Raw genomic sequence first — 18,243 nt, forward strand, 5'->3', positions numbered from 1 at the left:
ATAAAAGAAAAACACAAATCATTGAGTTAGCTTGTGTGGGTGGATAACAAACAAAGAGTCTTAAAGGCAATTTTAAAAGCCTTGGAAGAAAGATTGCAATTTTTAAAAAAAGGGGAAGAGTGAGTATACTGTAATGGTTTGAAATATGAGACATTTTTTTTAATAAAAAAGCTTTATATGCTGATATATTAAATAGATTTGTTAGCCTTCCCCTTGAGAAATGACAGTTTGAAATACCTAATTTTTGTAGTTTAACATATTATAAACATTTATTTGCATTAGTTATTTTTCTAACTGTCATATATTTTCATGCATAGTTAACAAAAGTTTTAAGTTATTGTTTGAATAAATAAATTTCATAATTATTTGTCTGAATTATTTGATTTAAACAATTTGTTCATGAGATAAAAGTATTAAAGCACGCACGTGCAAATCGAAAATAATATTAGCATATTTTCCACCGCTCTCAAAACTATACAAACTATACACAGGTTATGTTCTTGTGTCCTATTCTGTAGATTAAAAAATAGATGTCAGGGATTAATTAACGAATACACTCCCAAACAAGCATATTAGTATGCGTGATCGATTTAATTAATAAAATTAAATTGAGGACCATAACAATATGTTGGTCTGACAAACCATTCGAAAAGTAAAAAATCTATTAATTTTGCTTGAAAAAATCATGCCTAAAATAGTACTGGGGCACAGGCTGTGCTTTTGTGTTCTATTTTGTATGTTAATATATAGTTAGCAGTGATTAGTTAACACAATGCATGTCAAAACAAACGTAAAAAAGATCTAAACCTTCTCAGATCACTATACTTGATCTAGATCAATACGATTGATGTATATATTTTTTAAAATGATGTAGAGGACCATAATAATATTTTGCTCAAGAAAACCAATTTAAAATAAAAAAGATTCTTGCAATAATTACTTTTAATAAAAATAGTAATAAAGCCTTTATATTTAAACTAGGTATTTTTTTAAAACATATTATCAAAAAACTAAACAAATCGCCTATGAACACCTTTAAAAACTCGATAACCTAGTTTTACATTTTTATATTAAAATTAGGAAAGCACTTTTGTTTAAGAAAGAAAAATATTTTCTAGGTTAAATTTTTTTTCTTGAGCATTCTGTTAATTTTTAAAATGAAATGTTTTTAATTTTTCTTCATACGCTTAGGCTTTAAATGTTATCCACGCTATTAATTTTTTGCTTTGATTTTCCTGATGTAATTCATAATTAAACGATGCGAAACAATAATTTTTACGTATGACACTTAACTGCAAGTAAAAGTCACTTATTTCAAGTCTCTATTGTTGATATCTTTATTTTATTTTATATCAATGAATTTTACAAATTTGACAAATACTTATTTTGTTAAAAAAAAATCATCTATTCTTCATCAAAGAAGTACTTTCGCAGCTCAGTCAAATCATGCTTCTTCAATATATCATCAAAACAAATCTAAAAGTAAATATATTGTTAGAGAAAGAAAGAACTACAAAAACAGAAATTAAAAAATTTCTTTCGTCAAATAATTCTCAAAAACTAGTATGGTAAAAGGTGACAGAATATGTAAAAATTTTCCGTGCTATTGACTCTATGGGATCATCAAAATGCGCAGTAACTTACACCGAAGCAATTTGGTAATGATATCAATGAAATTAACAATGAAATATTGTTTTACAATAAGTGAAAAAAAATAATACATGTGACAAAATTTGGTAATGTTATTATGATATCTTACAACTAGTAATAAAAACCATTCATTTGGTTAAATTTACTTTTCAGTTTTGTATTTTGACTAAATATGTGGTAAGGAGAACTATAATTTTGAAAATCAGAATTTCCGGTTTGCTGTTACCGTATAAGCGAGAAAATTATGAAATCAATGGTAAAAATTTTGGTTTTTAATACATATATCATACTTTTCTTGTTTTTTCACCTAAAGCATCAGTAATGTAATTTTTCAGATTTTTTACCACCTTTGAATGACATACGTTATTTGCGTTTTTGTCTTACTCTTTATTTACTTATTTATCGATTTAATAAAATTTGCTCCTCCAAGAATATGTGCGGGTTCTTATATAATTTGTTACTATACAAAAAATGTACATTGATGCATGATCAAAAATGTAACGTTTATTATGTAACGTTACATAACCCCGTTTATTTGTGCAAAAATACACTAAAGTGAGTACTTTAAACATGCTTCCCCCTTAAATTAATTTTTCAATTCGTAATCATTTTCTTGTGTTTTCATGTTTCTTATGTTTCTTTCACAAATCGCTATTTCTTTATCTTTGAAATTTAATATTACCTGATAAAATGAAGCGAACGCATCACTGTTAGTTTTTCCCTTAAATATGGTAAAGATGAATAACTATTCAGAACATTGATCATAAAAGTTGTTACAGTATTAATTATATTTAAATCGAAGTGTATACTTCATGAGTTACAAATATAACGTACTCTTAATATCAATAGAATTTAGAATTACAGCCATTATTCCCACCTTTTGTGAAAAGCCCATTCATATTCAAAGTATCTGCTTGTAAAAAAACGCGATTTTTCTTATTTACATAAACTGGTTCATTGGGTATCGGGTATAAGCTTTCAAAACGTTTTACGAGTTAATATAGACGATTACCGTTTTAATTCGGAATCTCACATAAGTTTTTTAAATATATTTGTTTAATAGAAATTAATATAACTTACTGCTGCAGGTTCATTCATCTGCATCTGAAAATAGAAATTATAAACTGCTTAGCCAGTAATAAATTCTTTTTCGGATGGCAAAAATCTCCCCAATAACCAATAATTAACTACATGCCGATAATGATATTTTTTCAGTTTATTGAAAGTAGAAAACGTTAGATATTTTCTGATTTGTCAAATTAAAACTGAATGTATAAAATAATTATTAGGTATTTTAATAAGAAATTTAAGTAATTTCCAAATCAGAAAGCCGTAAGAAATTTTCTTTGATAATTATTAACATTCGGTAAATAAGAATGCTCACAAATTTTTCTTCGGTATTTATTAAACATTTCTTATTGGAAATATTTCAAGTTTGAAGTGTCATAAAAAATTTTACGAAAATTTGTTTCACAAATATAGATTGCTTCATTTTGCATCATTGATAACAAAAAATTATTCCATTCATAACGAAAGAGAAAAAAGTCGACATGTTTCGAGCGTTCCAACAGAACACCCATTCCCAAGATTCCTTGATAAAATCTTATACACTAACATGTCACACACAAGTTATTGGTTTGAGAATGAGCATCATGCGCAAGTAATCAAAATATGTCGGCTTTTTTTCCAATTTATTGTAATGGAAATAGAGATTTTATTGACCGATTTACATTTTCGCTTCAGTTTCCAGAGATGATATTTTTCCCATCTCATTGTGCCTGTGTTTTAATATTTTTAAAGGAACCTGTTGTATAACGTCGTGGCATTGATACAACGTTTATTTAGTATAATTATAAATTTCTGGATAAGAAAATATTTTCTATTGTCAAATTACTTTAAAAAATTATAGAAGTAGATGCTTTAACGTAGATATATTGAAAAATGAATAATACATAATACGTTAAATAAATAACACTTTCGTTAGAAAGTACACGGAAAAAAAGTATGGTCAGAACTACCAGAATATGATAAAATTTACCGTGATTCTGGCTCAACAATAAATCTTTGGGAACAATAAATGTACGGTAATTTAATAATTTATAGTTCTTGTAATGATTCTGGAAACGTTAACAAGAAATTTATAATTTTATAACGTGATAAAATTTGGTGATTTTAACGTGATACTCCAGAGCGTGGCATAAAAACTATTCCTTTGGTTAAGTATACTTTTCAGTTTTTTTTTATAAAATGTGTGACAATAAGAAATATAAATTTAAAAACCAGAGTTCTCGGTAAACCATTCACATATTATGGAAAAATTACCAAATTAGTATTTTAAATACCGTATATTTCGGTTTTTATTACCAAATTTATATTTGTTTACCAAAAATTTCATTACTATACAAGGTGGTAATTTTACTAGAATTTCCTTCTCTGTGTATCGATGCCAAAATTTCTGAACTGAACCGAATTCAAATCAAATTCTCATTTCCTGCTATTCTGTTTACGAATCGAGATTCTTCCTCGATACTCTAGTTCACTGTACTATAATAGTGCCTAAATGTTTTATACGTGTTTTATCATAGGGACATTCAGGGATATGAATTCCTTAAATGCTCATAGAGTTTCAGGCAGGTTAGTATAATTTATAGAAATATAATGAAATAAATAGTTCTCTACTGAAAAAGTAATTATATCTTTAATTTGTTTAAATTTATCTTACCTTTGTTTTAACAGCTTTTCGTTTGTCTATGCATTCATCGGTCTGAAACGAAGATATTTCATTTTACTTACACGACCAATATAAATAAACGTGTTCGAGGGTTTAAGCATAATAATGTGCAATACTAAAGAACACAGCTGATATTTCTTGGATGCAAATTATCATCTTTGATCTATCGTTTTTGCTAAAACCATTATTTTTGCTAAAATTTTTATGATTTGCCCATTTGAAATTACATACTTTTAAATCATGTAAAAATTTATGTACCTTACATTAATAATTATTATTATGCACCTTACATAATTATTATTATGTACCTTATATTAATATTACGTACCATACCTAATGCATTAATAATTATGTACCTTACATTAATTTTTACGTATAAACTTTTATACAATATTTTCCACTATAATTACATAAATAGTAAAAAAATAAAAAATGATTATTAAAAGTTATTTTACATAGATTAATTATCTTTAAACTAATTATTTCCTTACATGTAAACCTTGTTCAATTAGGCTAAAATGTTCTCTATAGCGGAGAACCCAATATTAAATAATAAAAAAATTGCACGTATTTATAATGTAATATAATAGTAAGTAATTATTAATTACTTTTTCATTATATTATCGTTGGATAAACGAATTTTATAAAAGGAATCAAATTTAGATTGCGCATTTAGTTTAAAAGTTCTAACAAAAAACGCAAAAAGGAAAATTAAAGGAGTCCATTAAACTTTTAATCACCCTCCTGCCTGAGCTAGTGGAGCAATATTTCATATATAGCCATCACCTCCATATTTTGAGAGTCAAAAATACCAATCTGTCGTAAGAAAATTCTTATTTATTTTAAAAAAATTATATTTTTATGTTTAATTCAATAATTTTAAATGTATCTTGGCAGAATAACTAACATATTTTTGGTTATGTCTTTGAGCAATCGAAATTGAGATTTAGTACGTAAAACTCCTATACAGGTTGTTTACAGTCTATGCACGTTACACAGCACATTCTGAATCATATTCCTGTTCAAATTGAACCATTGTATGTACATATCATACGTAAGGAGGTGTATCTCTTCTACGGTTTAAATTGACATTCTACTGAGATAGAAGATAATTAGCACAATATTATATTAACGTATAATATTGTGCTAATTACCTTCGTATATAGATGTATAATCTATATACGAAGATAGATTATGCATCTATATACGAAGATGTATAATCATCTTACCATAGTGAATGAACTTGTATAATCATCATCTTACCATATAGTAAATTATAGATGTATAATCATCTTACCATATAGTAAATGAACTTGTTTTCACAAGCAGTTTTCTGATAAACAATAAATGATCCTTTGGCATTGGGTAGGATTTCTTCTAAGCAGCATTTCCATGATCTATAAAACTAGTAAAGCAATTATTGAAAATTTCATTACATTAAAACATTATTGATGGTAAAATTTATGTTCCCATAATGATTGGTTGCACTATAGAGTTCCAACATAGGAGTAAAATATTTCTCGATTTCGAGTTTGTGATACAATTATTTTAAGAGAAAAAAAAATTCACCGAATTGTTCCAGTATATTTAAGGTGACATAAAAGGAAGAAAATGGATAGCAAATAGTACTACAATCGCGCTTTAATTAAGATATTATTTTTAAAAAAAGAATAAGCTTAATACTTTTAAAAAATATAAACAAGAATATTTTGATTCTAAAGCAAAGGAAAAACTTAAAATGATGCTTATTTCGTTTTCGGGAAATAGCAAATAGTTTTGAATCTGAACAACAGTAGACGACCATTAGATTGTCGTAGCCTTTCTCATACATTTTGTTTAGTTTTATAGAAAATAAATTAGCTGTAGAACCTAAATCTTGGTTGCAATATTTTGATCTTGATGATTTAGCATGGATATATGTTAAGTAAGTGACCTTATCATAGGGTTAAGACTTATCAGTAAGTATATGATATCACACCTCGTTAGTTCTTACATAAACAATAATATATGACACTACTACAAATAAGAAAAATGCGAATTTTTTAGGAATTTGTAACTAATTATGAAGAGTGGCATTTTGCGATTTTTTTAAGGAATTAGTAAATAATAATCATTCGTGGTAGTTTAGAAAACTTTATTTAATTTTGATAGTTTTGATGTGTAGTTTTACATTCCAATAAATCATTTTAAGCGTTTCATATGATATACAAATGTTGAAATTCCCATACTACATTTTCAAGAATCAAAGTCATTACTAACACAATCAGAAATCATGCGTGGGAGTTTGAGTAAGCAAACGATACTTTTATATAGCGATACTTTTTCATGCATTTTAACACATTTTAGTTAGAGGAACGTACATTCAATCCAGAACAGAGCATTACAGATTCGCATAACATAATTGATTTGTTAGAGATAATTATTAAAAAAACATCTTTTTCTTCCACACTATAAAAAATTTCTGGATAAAGTACCGACTCTTTGTGTACATCCAATCAATTTTTCATTTTTACCGTAAAATATTATTCTGTAAGTTTTACAGTAATACTTAATTGATGATTATGAGTGATTCAGTTATTTTATATCAATTAGTACTGTAAAGATTATGGTTTATCATACTTTTTGTCCCTTAACATGTTCCAGTAAAAATGGGTTTTATATTAACAATTATCGGTACCCTGAATGCTAGTACTTTTTACAGTAATTTAAGTCAGAATTTTTTATAGTGTATTCATGACAATAGTTCGCTATTTACCATACACACTTCAATTCTACTCGATGATTTCTGTCACGATTATTTTAAAGTATGCGCAACACTTCAGAAATGCTTGATGACGTCATCATCAAAGTAATTGCTTACACTTAAGTAATCACATTATGCGTAACTGTAGTTCAAATTCTTTTAAAAAAAACATCAATTTAGTTGAAGAATCAACAAGTTGTAAGTTAGAAATACTCCCGATGAAGTCAAGAGAAAACTTCTTGTATACTTGAAAACATTCCAAGCAGTGAAGGCAATTTCTTTTTTCGATTCGAAGAAATTTTTCAGTAAATGTCCATTTCCGTGCTTGTTCTTTATAAATATTAAGTCGAAAGCGATTTCTTTAGATTTCTGACGTAGTAACTGGTCTTTCTCATGCACTTCAGAGGCGTAAAACGCTATTGTAAAATACAGTACTCCATATAATAAGGAATACAAAATGCTTTCTACACCATCTAAAAGACCATCAAACTTGTCAAATCCAAAAAATCTAGCCACATATGGAAATAATTGAATAAAATGAGAAAGAGTAACCCAAAATGATGTCCTAGAAAAATTATTCTCACATAAGTTAGCCAACTGATGTACATCATTGTACATTTTCATGAAATGTATACCGTACTTGTCGGATAATGCGGAAGAAAAGCAAAATTTCAACCGCAGACAACATTTATCTAGCATTCTATTCAATATTATGCACCATACTATATAAATTAAACTAATAAAGGTAATCATGTTCAGAAAGATCCATCTACTTGATAAATAGTACATTATTGTTAGAATTAAATTCAGTGGAAAATGTAGCTGTAACTTTTTTTGGAACAGAAACTCCGTAACACCGGCATTGCAAGTATCTTCATTTGTAAGCATTATACTTGTTGTCGTTACGATTAACAGCAAGTAGACAAGTATATAACTAAAGATTAAAACATTAATTATATTCTTGTAAAAATTTGAAAATGAAAAGAATTCCTTTTCTATTTCGCTATACTTCAGAAACATTTCTTTAATATCAACTCTTTTAACAAACATAGAACACCAAGAAGCCCAAACAAATATTCGCCATAATAATCTCGCCGTTTTAATTTTTCGGCATGGAAACTTAGGACATAAATATAAATCATGCGAATACTTCAAAGTAATATAAATGAAACTCAATTGAAACAACGCACAAAAAATTAAATGAGAAAACTTTTTTAACGTTTCGTGACTTTCATTTTTTATTACTGGCACACCTAACAAATATGGAATATTAACTAAAAATTTAGAATTTCTTATTGTTTCAAAACATTTTCTGTAAAGCAACATTTTTCTGTCAATTATTTTGATATTTATTTTATTTGGAGCATTCTATATTATTCGCTATTATTTTGCTTTCTCGTAAATTAATTTTGTATATCAAAACAGCTACAGATACTTTTGGTATACGTTAATAATAGTCTTGCATTTTTCTTATTTTTCTTGAATAACTTCCCGAAATACTCTATTCAGAAACATGGAATGTGTTTCAATAATGCCTTATTTTTGTTATTCCAAACTATATTTGATTACAGTAAAAATTCTTCTTTTATTAAATCAAATGTTCTATGTAGGAATTTTTCTTAATAATTTTTATTTTCAAACAATGATTACGGTTACATTATTGCTTGTTATGTTATAACTTTGAGTAGCATTATAAAGCTCTTATCCATGACGAACATTCTTCAAAATACATTGTTTTCGTTTTCTTTCATATTCTATAAATTACTCTATGTTTTTATATACATCAAAACATGTTTTAAATTGCAAATTTAGGTTATATTGAGTAGTAAATATGTGAAATATTCTCTAAATTTTTTTTGTTGAACATTCTTTATCATTAATAATCCGAAAAAATAATATTTTATATCAAAGATACTTGGAACTTTTTTTTCATTTAATATTTTTAATAATAATCTGTATAGGAGCTTATATTTCATGTATTAAAATGCGCTATTTAATAATAATACTTGAATGCCTCGTATAATTTTTAGAAACTCGCTGCTGAATGTTCTTCGAATAATTTTTCATATCTATCATAAAATACGCAATTTCATTCAAATTTCTGAGTTCAACTAACTTCTGTGGTTCAACTAAAACAATTTATTAATCAATATGTTTCAATATATTTCAAATCAATGCTTCCTAATTATTCAATAAACATTAAATACTTGCAAGCAGAAGAGTGAAGATTCAGTCCTATGTTTTCGGTGTTTCAGTTTCGGAATTTATAAGTATAAGTGTCCTAAATGTATGTCTTAGTACTCGGAAGAAATTCCAAAATTTGTCAGAACTAATACAAAAACACAAGACTTTAAGATAAATTAAGACCTGGTTTTTAAAGTGACAAATATTTTAATTAGATTAATGCATTTAAATATGATTGAATGATATGAATACAGATAGAAGGAAACAATTTTAGAAAACCTATTCCACAACTGTGATGAGATACATTGTAAAATGTGTGGCAGAGAAATTATAATTGTAGTAATAACAATAAGATAAAAAAAGCTAGTCTTTCGCAATTTTCTTTAAATGTTAGTTCAGTTAAGTAAACATATTTCATGCAAAAATCAATAGTCTACTATATATTCTTATGAATATCACGAAAACTACAACATTTAGTAAAAACTTCATACAAGTTTTTTTTTTAATGTTTTGCTTTATTTTGGACTTCCCGGTCGAAACTAAATTAAATTTTCTGAAAACAAACATCACTTTTTGTGATAGTTAAAGAACAGTTTATTTTAGAAACAATTTATTTCATGTTTATAGTTTGTAACAATATTTGATAATAGCAAAGGTCAGATTTGTGCTTCTCTTATGATTAAAAATTAACATACTAAAGTAATGTGTTAATTTCTGACAATAAAATGCGTCTCTATTTTCTTAAAAATTGTTCCGCATACTAAAACTTAATTTTTAAATTTACTTTTAAACAAAAATGCAAATATTTTTTAGAATGTGTTTTTACTCTAAAAAAATTAAGAGTTAGTACTTTTTAAAGAAAAAAAAATGTTTTTTTTTGCTATGAAATTGTAGATATAGCGATAAAACTTTATGTCAGTAAGATTCTTTCAGCATGGAAACGTTGTCATGACGGAAATAAAAACTTAAAAAATAGTTTTTCGTTCGGAAACTGCGAATAATTTGACAAAAAGCTTCTCGTTCGTCTGACGCCTTTCACCTAACGTTATGGTAAATCGAATTTATTGAACTTATTAAAATCATCAGAAAGAACGAAATTTAAATGGGCAAAAAGTGAAAGAAATCTATCTTTTTCGAATAAAAACTTTTTTATTGTTAAATACTTACATTTTTAAATTCTGAATTCTAAAACAACTTAAATTAAAAATTACTTGAACACTGTGATTACTTCGTTCTGGGTCTCAGTACCTTTTACAGTAAAATCCATTTTTATAGAAACATTTTACGGGAAAAAACGTTTGATTTGCCGTAATTTTTACCGCAATATTTACTTCACTACTGTAGTTCAATATATATTATTGAAAAACATTTAAGGTATAAAGTTTCACTGTAAAAATAGATTTTATGATAAAAAGTACTAATACACAGGGTGTATGTAATTTTTACATTAATTTTATTTGGAATTTCTTACAATGTACACTCCCATACGTACATTTCTCATCAAAACTATAATTGAACGATTTCGAACGATACACTGATAAAGTGTTATTTTTAAGAAAGAGAATTTTTTACAAATTGTTTCTTGATATTTTCTGCAGATTGGGTTTTTAAAAGTTTCCAAAACTTCCAACTAAAAACTCAAAGGATGGAACTTGGTGTACTAACACGGATCTACAGGGGATGTTTTTCACTACAAACACTGTACTGCCTAGTTTTTAAAATTAAACTTACAATTGTATCACCTGAAGTCTTTCAATTGAAATATTTTACTATAAGAAGCCAAAGGGTTTTCCTCAATATTTGATATCTAAGCCTTATTTTATTGTCCTTATTTTACGTCTACAGGGCAGAAAAGTACGATTTTTTAATTTTTATTTTTTCAAGAACATTGAACAGCATAATGAATATATGAGTTATCATTTGATCGCAAAATTATTTCAATAATTTCAAGCAAATTTTTTTGTGTGGAGTTAGATGTAAAAATTGCATAACTGTAACCCTGAATAATATTAACATTTTTCGCAGACTGTATATTTTTAATGAAGTGAAGTATCAACACAAAACCAATCTCATGAAAACAAAAGTAAATGTCTAAATTATGATAATATAAGTAATTATTGTTCCAAAAATATTTAAAATATAAGTAAATTTTTTTATTCATAGATATAAAAATGATTAGTGGAAATAATCGCAAATTTCCGTATAAATAAATATTATTAATATTGTTCATTAAATTAATAAAGTTAGATGACTTTCGCTTTGCAAACAGTGATTATTTTGGAAATACTGTTTTACTTTGAACAATCTACATAAAGTCAATAAAAATTCTTACATGCGAATTTTCATATGTCATGCAGTTTTGTACATCTCTGTTGAGTGCATCATCATCTCTTTCTAAAAAAAAATCAAATTAATAACAAAATATATTTATTATATTGGTAAAAAAAAACATAATTACAATAGCAAAAAATAACTAAATTTACATTTTACTAATAAATTGTTTTATCTAAAAACAATTTGGATGATTAAGTAACGTGACATCAACGGAATGACATCATCGAAACGTCTTTCTAATTCACGTTACAAACGGCAATGTTTATTCAAGATTAGTTGATTAACATATTTCATGCAACATCATAATGTGGTGCATTCTTCAACGCACTTGTGAAAATTATTGTTGATCTTACTACTTATAACTATTGAAATTTTCATCTAGTCAAGCGGTATTTTCTATTTTTACTATTTTAAAAGCTGGCTTTGCAATGAGATACCTGCAAGTGATATAGTGTGGGTATCTTGATCCTGACTGGCTGTTGAAAAGTGGCATTTGGCTACGTTAGCAACCGTTCTTTTCATTCTATTTCGAGTAAGCCAAGCCCATCAAGAATCAATTATCTTAACGGACGCATTCTACATGCTTTCACAAAGATTCTTTCGCAAAAATTTCAATTCTTTCACCATACATTTATAACTTAACACAAAGACAGGCATACAGACATGTTGAACTCGAACAAACAAATTATGTATAGAAGTTGCCAGCTACACAAAATAAAAATATATCACTGTTACAGTGAAATGCAAAATTAATGAATCTGAATTAAGTAAAAAATGTTGACAAAAAATAATTTTATCTTAACAAATTCGATGGGTGATGCGGTGTTGTATTTAATTAACTGCAAGTTAATTAATATTCCAAATGTGGCGATATTAAGCTCGACTTTAACATGTCGTTTTTTTCATAAGCGATGAGCTGGTGCTTACGTCACTGGTCACGTGTGTGGTTCATGATGTTCTGCTTCTTGAAGTCCAAGTACCCAATAGTGCTTTAAACTCATTTCTTTTAGTCATTAGTAATATTTTTTGAAGCATTACGGAGATGTTTAAAAAAAAAATTTTTTTCCATGTTACAAAAATTAGATTCTACCAAACATGTATTTTTAAACTAAGAAAATACGAAATTTCAAAATTGCATTTAATATATATTGGAGTAATTAATTCAAAAAATTGTTGCAACAAATACAATTTTAAAATAAAATGTTTGGGGACACGAAATCTAGTATGAAAATCACATCCTTCTTCCAAATTATACAACAACATTTATGCTTAAATTGTTGTATAATTTGAAATTGGCTTTGTTCTTGTTACCTTTTCAATTTCAATTGTATTGCATTTCTTTATAAGAAAAGTATAAATGATTAATATTTAAAAATAGCTTTTTTGGCATTTAGTAAAATAAATTATTGTTATTAGGTTAAAACAAAAACTTGTATTTATTGAAAATATACACAAAACTGCCTAAACAATGATTTTACTATCAGTAAAAATTATTTATATTCATAATCATTTATAATCATTTCTTAAATTAATTTATGTTCATAAATCATTTCTATTTCAAATAAATATTCTTACAATATAAAATTTATATGAAACAAATTTATCATGCAATTGATGATTTACTTTCTTTTGCCATGGTAATTATTATTCACAAAAAACAATTAAGCTAGCTTAGCTTCTTTAGAAAAAAAGTATTGCTGGAGGTTTAACAGGAACAATATTTAATTTCTAAAATATAACTAAACTATAATTTCTAAAATAACCTCATTCACCACATAAAGTTTGTCGCCACAAGTTATAGTTCCCATATTGTCCATAATCTTCTTTTTCTTCTGCAAACACTATTGACAAAGTAAAAATGAAAAAAGCAATTTCATTTTTCCCCATTTTTGACCTTTAATAAAGTAATAATAGTGGTTATTAAAAAGATATATGAGTAAAATAAATAAAATAAATCTTAAAAATTAATAAAATAAACCTAACAAATAAGTTAAAAAAAACTGAAAAATTAATAAAATAAATCTTAAAAATTAATAAAATAAACCTAACAAATAAGTTAAAAAAAACTGAAAAATTAATAAAATAAATCTGAGAAATTGCTAAAATAAATTTGAAAAATTAATGAAATAAACCAGAAAAAATAATGAAATAAACCCGAAATGGTATTCAAAACATAATAAAATAAAACAGAAAAATTAATAAATCAAACCTGAAAATCTAATAAATAAACCAGAAAAAATTTATAAATAGAATTTTTTAATTAAATTAATTGTATTTTACCGCTGATGTTTATTTTCGTTAGTGTACACTACAGCTAATGAAACAAAATCAAGTACAGTTGCTTTTTTTTACTGTTGTTGGCCTTGAAAAACATAATAAATACCAGCTTAATCAAATGATATATAAATTCTTCGACTGGTTGTATTTTGCAAACGATATTCATTTCCTTCGACGTGTATCATATCCAAACCTAAATTGTAAAGGAGTATTGCATATTTTACAATTATTGAAGTTTAAAAAATAAACCAATACGATTTTAAAATAAAAATAGTCAAAGAAAATAGAAGCCAGATTAACCAATCGACAAGTTAGCAAACAAACCAGTTTAAATTATTTAGACGCAATTAAACCATTAGTCTTTTAACATAGTTCGAGTGATTAACCGCATAAATTCCTGAGATAAGTTTTGGTATCTCCAAAAATATTTTTATTGCCTTAAATGACTTTATATTTAACATAAGGACAAATAAATTTTTTAATTTATGATCAGTAGGGGAATAATTATTACATTAATAATTTTTTTAAACATTGCAATGAGCAATGATTATACTTTAGATGAATAGAAGTTCTGATTCAACTGAATTTACCTTACCTTCAAACGTAAAATGAAGAATGTGAGTTTCGAAAAATTTCAAAGCAATAGTACACTCTAATTTTTAATGTTGTTATACTTGCATTTATCATTTGTTAGAGTCGCATCTCAAATCACGCAAGTTATAATTCGAAAGTAAACAAGCATTTTCGTATTTAATTTAATTGCTTCAGGGCTACATTAACATTCTTCCCCATTTAATGTCATTGTTGTTTGATTTTTCTAATGGAGTATACATTATTACTGTTGCAGTAGCAATTGTTTACCTATGGGCCACGCAAGGTGGAGCATTTAAAAAACCTTAAGTTGTCAATCATATTTAAAACAAAACACAAAATATTTATTTAATTCACTGAAAGAAAAGTAACAAAATATATTCTGATATGCTGAAAACATAATACAATTTTCCATTGATATACACTTATATATAGGCTTATTATCAGTACTGGACAATGTGTTTAAAAATTAATTTAACAATTTTAAATTAGCAGCAAAATTAATACTTATTAGACCTTTTCTAACGTTTCGTGCTCATCACACTTCCACAGAAAGAAACTTTACTAGGTAATATATATCTAGTTACTATGCATTATTGTATTTTGAGTATTTATCAATTTAATTTATATATATGTTTACGTTAAAGTATGAAATCCGTTATTTTACAGAATACCTAGTTATTCCATGAAATAACTGACCATGTCCGTTAAAGTGTAAAACTCTTTTGTATTTCATGGTTTAACTAGTTATTTCATAGAATAACGATCTGCAGTCCGTTAAAGTGTAAAACTCTCTTGTGTTTCATGGTTTAACTAGTTATTTCATAGAATAACGATCTGCTAACGATTTAATAAATTGATTCGTTTTCATTTTAATTGTCTATCATTAGTTTATTTATAGAATACCTAGTTATTTCATTTTAGATAAATTGTTTATTTTACACTTTAACTGTCTCTCATTAATTAATTTACAGAATACCTAGTTATTTCATAGAATAACTAGTTAAAGTGTCAAATTAATAACATATTGCACACTTTAACAGACACGATCAGTTATTTCATGGAATTACTAGGTATTCTATGAAATAACTGCATTATATACTTTAACGGTAACATATACATTTGTGTTGGTGGATTCTGATGTTTTCATATAAGTTTCTATTGTTGACTGAAAGAAAAAAAAGAGAAAATAATTTTATTAAACTTTTTTTCCCAATAGATTGCAGTACAAAGCTAATATTTAAGGTTTGTTGCTGAGATCGTATTGCAATTTCAGCTTCAAAACAAAATAAAATTAAACTCAATACATTGCCTCAGGGGTTAATGAGAATTATGATTGAAAATTAGATCACTAAAAGTTTGAGAAACACTGTTGTAGGTTATTTAAACACTGAGTTGTATGCATGTTGTGTTACAGTATACATAAAACAAAAAGAGCCACCTTCATCTCTAAATAATTTTTATTCCAGCAATTTATTTTGCTTCATAATATAATTATATCAAAATGTACTACAAACGCGAACGTCAGAGGAAAGGAAATTAATAAATATCTGTTTTAAAAGCAATATTTCATTTTAATCTTATTTTAAATAGAAAAAGAAATTTTTTTGATTGTTTCCTTAATTACATGCGTATGACATTTTATTTGAAAGGGGAAAAATGTATATAAAAAAATAAAATGTAATATATTAGTACGTTTTCATTGCAATGCAAATTATATAGTAATGGTGACTTAAATTATTAAAATTTAAGCATTTGAAGAAATTTTTTTCAGCATAATTTGATAAAATGCAAAACGTTTGTAATATTCTAAAAAAAAATCTCTTCAAGGTTCAAAATGAGTTACACAGTTCGTCATAAGATGGCGTTGCTAAGTGAGAAGAACTATTACTCACTGCTTAACTCATTACTATTACTCATTGCTACTCATACTGTTACTCATTAAGCGTAGTATGAGGAAAAAACTATCAGTTTTCAATTACAGATCTTTTAAGTTTAATGCTCTGATATGTGATAAAATATATTGTTCTATAATTTTCAGGTAGCAACACATCTCTTAAAAAATGACGAAACTAAATTTGAAATGTTTTTTTAAAAAATATTATTTATCAAGCAGGTTAAACTGAATTTTAAAATTTACTGTAATTTTTTGCCCCTAAGCTGTTATTTAAATCTGTTTTAAAGTTTAATAAAATTTTAATAATATTACAATTCATATACAATATATATTCTAACTTTTACTAAAGAAAAATTGAAATCTAACACAATGATGGCCCAAATGGCATTATAGATTGACTTTAATGTGACAAAAACCTTTACCCCAAAAAATCAACAAGGTTTATAAATGATTAGAAAATAAACCATGGAAACACTTGAAACTATGTTAAATTTAACTATTCTAGTTTACTTGCATTGAGGTTTGCAAAGCATCTTTAAAAAAATGTTGCATTTGAGCACCCTAACATACAAAGGGGACAAAAGTTAAAAACCAAGGTTTACCACTAAAGATAAAAACATATATTTTGTGAAGATGTATACTTGTTTTTATTCCATCTTTAAAAAATTATTTTGACCTTGTAACCATTCTGTTTTATAGGAACAATGACTAACCAGCCAACTTTGTGTCAATCAAAGGAAACGGCAAGTTCAATTTTTGATTTAAGGTTGCTTGCTATCTGGGATAGCTACTAAATTATTTTTAATTAATTTTCTTTACCTATACATTCCATGTATAAGGCACTACAGTAGTTTCCTTAATATCACATTGCTATCATTTAATGAAAAATAAAAGATACAATACATGAAAGAAATGGATACTGTTACTTCTGTGATTTCACTATCTCTATTTTTTTCTATTTCTCTATATTGTCACTTAAATCAGTTAAAACCTGCACTTACTTTAATCGTACATTTAATCAACTAAAGGAACATGTTTGCACTCTTTTATATCATCTCATTGTTAAACACAACATAATTATTTGATTAGTTGTTATAGGTGTGTTAGTTGTTACTTTGTCATTGTGATGCTAAATGAGGCGTAACATTAAATTGTCGTGAGTAGTTAATATTATAAAGGGTACTTTGATGGTAAATTATTTCAATACTTAGTATTATCTTTTAAGTCATATAATTATTTAATTGATTTGAGTTGGAAAAAAAAATCGTGATTCTTCCCAGCAAAAATTAACTCAAACTACATACAATAGATGTTTATCAAAGCTATATATTCTTAACAGAAATGAAATGTGATAAACGTATGATTATACTGCAGAGTCATTTTAATATTTTAGTCATATTAGTCATATTAATTGTTATTTTAATTCTAAAGATTCTCAACATTGATCTCAAATGATCTGGTGAACTATTAAAACATATGGTTCGGTTTGTTTTTAAGAGCAAATTTAAGGTATAAGAATTAATATTTTTGACATTACTATATCATAGCTTTCATTGACCATTTTTGATAATTGATTAAATGTCAAGAATATTAAAGTTGAATAGTTAGCTCAATTGGAAAATGTATTATTATTAGTTTCTTTGTTTAATTATATGTTTCCGGTAATGCATAAAACAAGACGTTCCATTGTACTATGCAAATATAATATGTATGAATGTAAATAATGAGAATTATTGTATTCTTTACTTAGGCACTGCACATTATAGCTTCTAATGAATGATAAATGCATTTTAAGCAATATTCAAAAATACATGATAAGACGGTTATTAAAATTAT

At 26.2% G+C, this 18,243-nt stretch overlaps 1 protein-coding gene across 2 annotated transcripts; it reads right to left on the bottom strand.

The window, feature by feature from the left end:
• Window positions 1–1,325: 1,325 nt before the first annotated feature.
• LOC107442333 (uncharacterized) lies at window positions 1,326–14,665 on the bottom strand. 2 transcript variants are annotated; one of them, XM_043053099.3, is made up of 7 exons: window positions 14,515–14,665; window positions 13,415–13,536; window positions 11,641–11,702; window positions 5,679–5,786; window positions 4,373–4,414; window positions 2,731–2,754; window positions 1,326–1,476 (listed from the first exon to the last, which is right to left on the bottom strand). In XM_043053099.3, the coding sequence occupies exons 2-7, from the start codon at window positions 13,527–13,529 to the stop codon at window positions 1,405–1,407; spliced, it is 423 nt and encodes a 140-aa protein (XP_042909033.1). In that variant the 5' UTR covers window positions 13,530–13,536; window positions 14,515–14,665; the 3' UTR covers window positions 1,326–1,404. The 2 variants fall into 2 exon arrangements, with proteins under 2 accessions (XP_042909033.1, XP_071035990.1); XM_071179889.2 differs by having other exon boundaries at window positions 14,431–14,515.
• Window positions 14,666–18,243: the final 3,578 nt, after the last annotated feature.

Source organism: Parasteatoda tepidariorum, chromosome 1, assembly GCF_982258835.1.
Source record: "Parasteatoda tepidariorum strain Cologne lab strain chromosome 1, Ptep-v5.0, whole genome shotgun sequence".
NCBI classification, from domain to species: domain Eukaryota; kingdom Metazoa; phylum Arthropoda; class Arachnida; order Araneae; family Theridiidae; genus Parasteatoda; species Parasteatoda tepidariorum.

Coding starts and splice junctions, on each gene's coding strand:
- LOC107442333 (XM_071179889.2), bottom strand. Junction 4,415..5,678: donor ACAAGTTCATTTACTATATG/GTAAGATGATTA, acceptor TCTTCGTTTCAG/ACCGATGAATGCATAGACAA. Junction 1,477..2,730: donor AGATGAATGAACCTGCAGCA/GTAAGTTATATT, acceptor ATTTACTTTTAG/ATTTGTTTTGATGATATATT.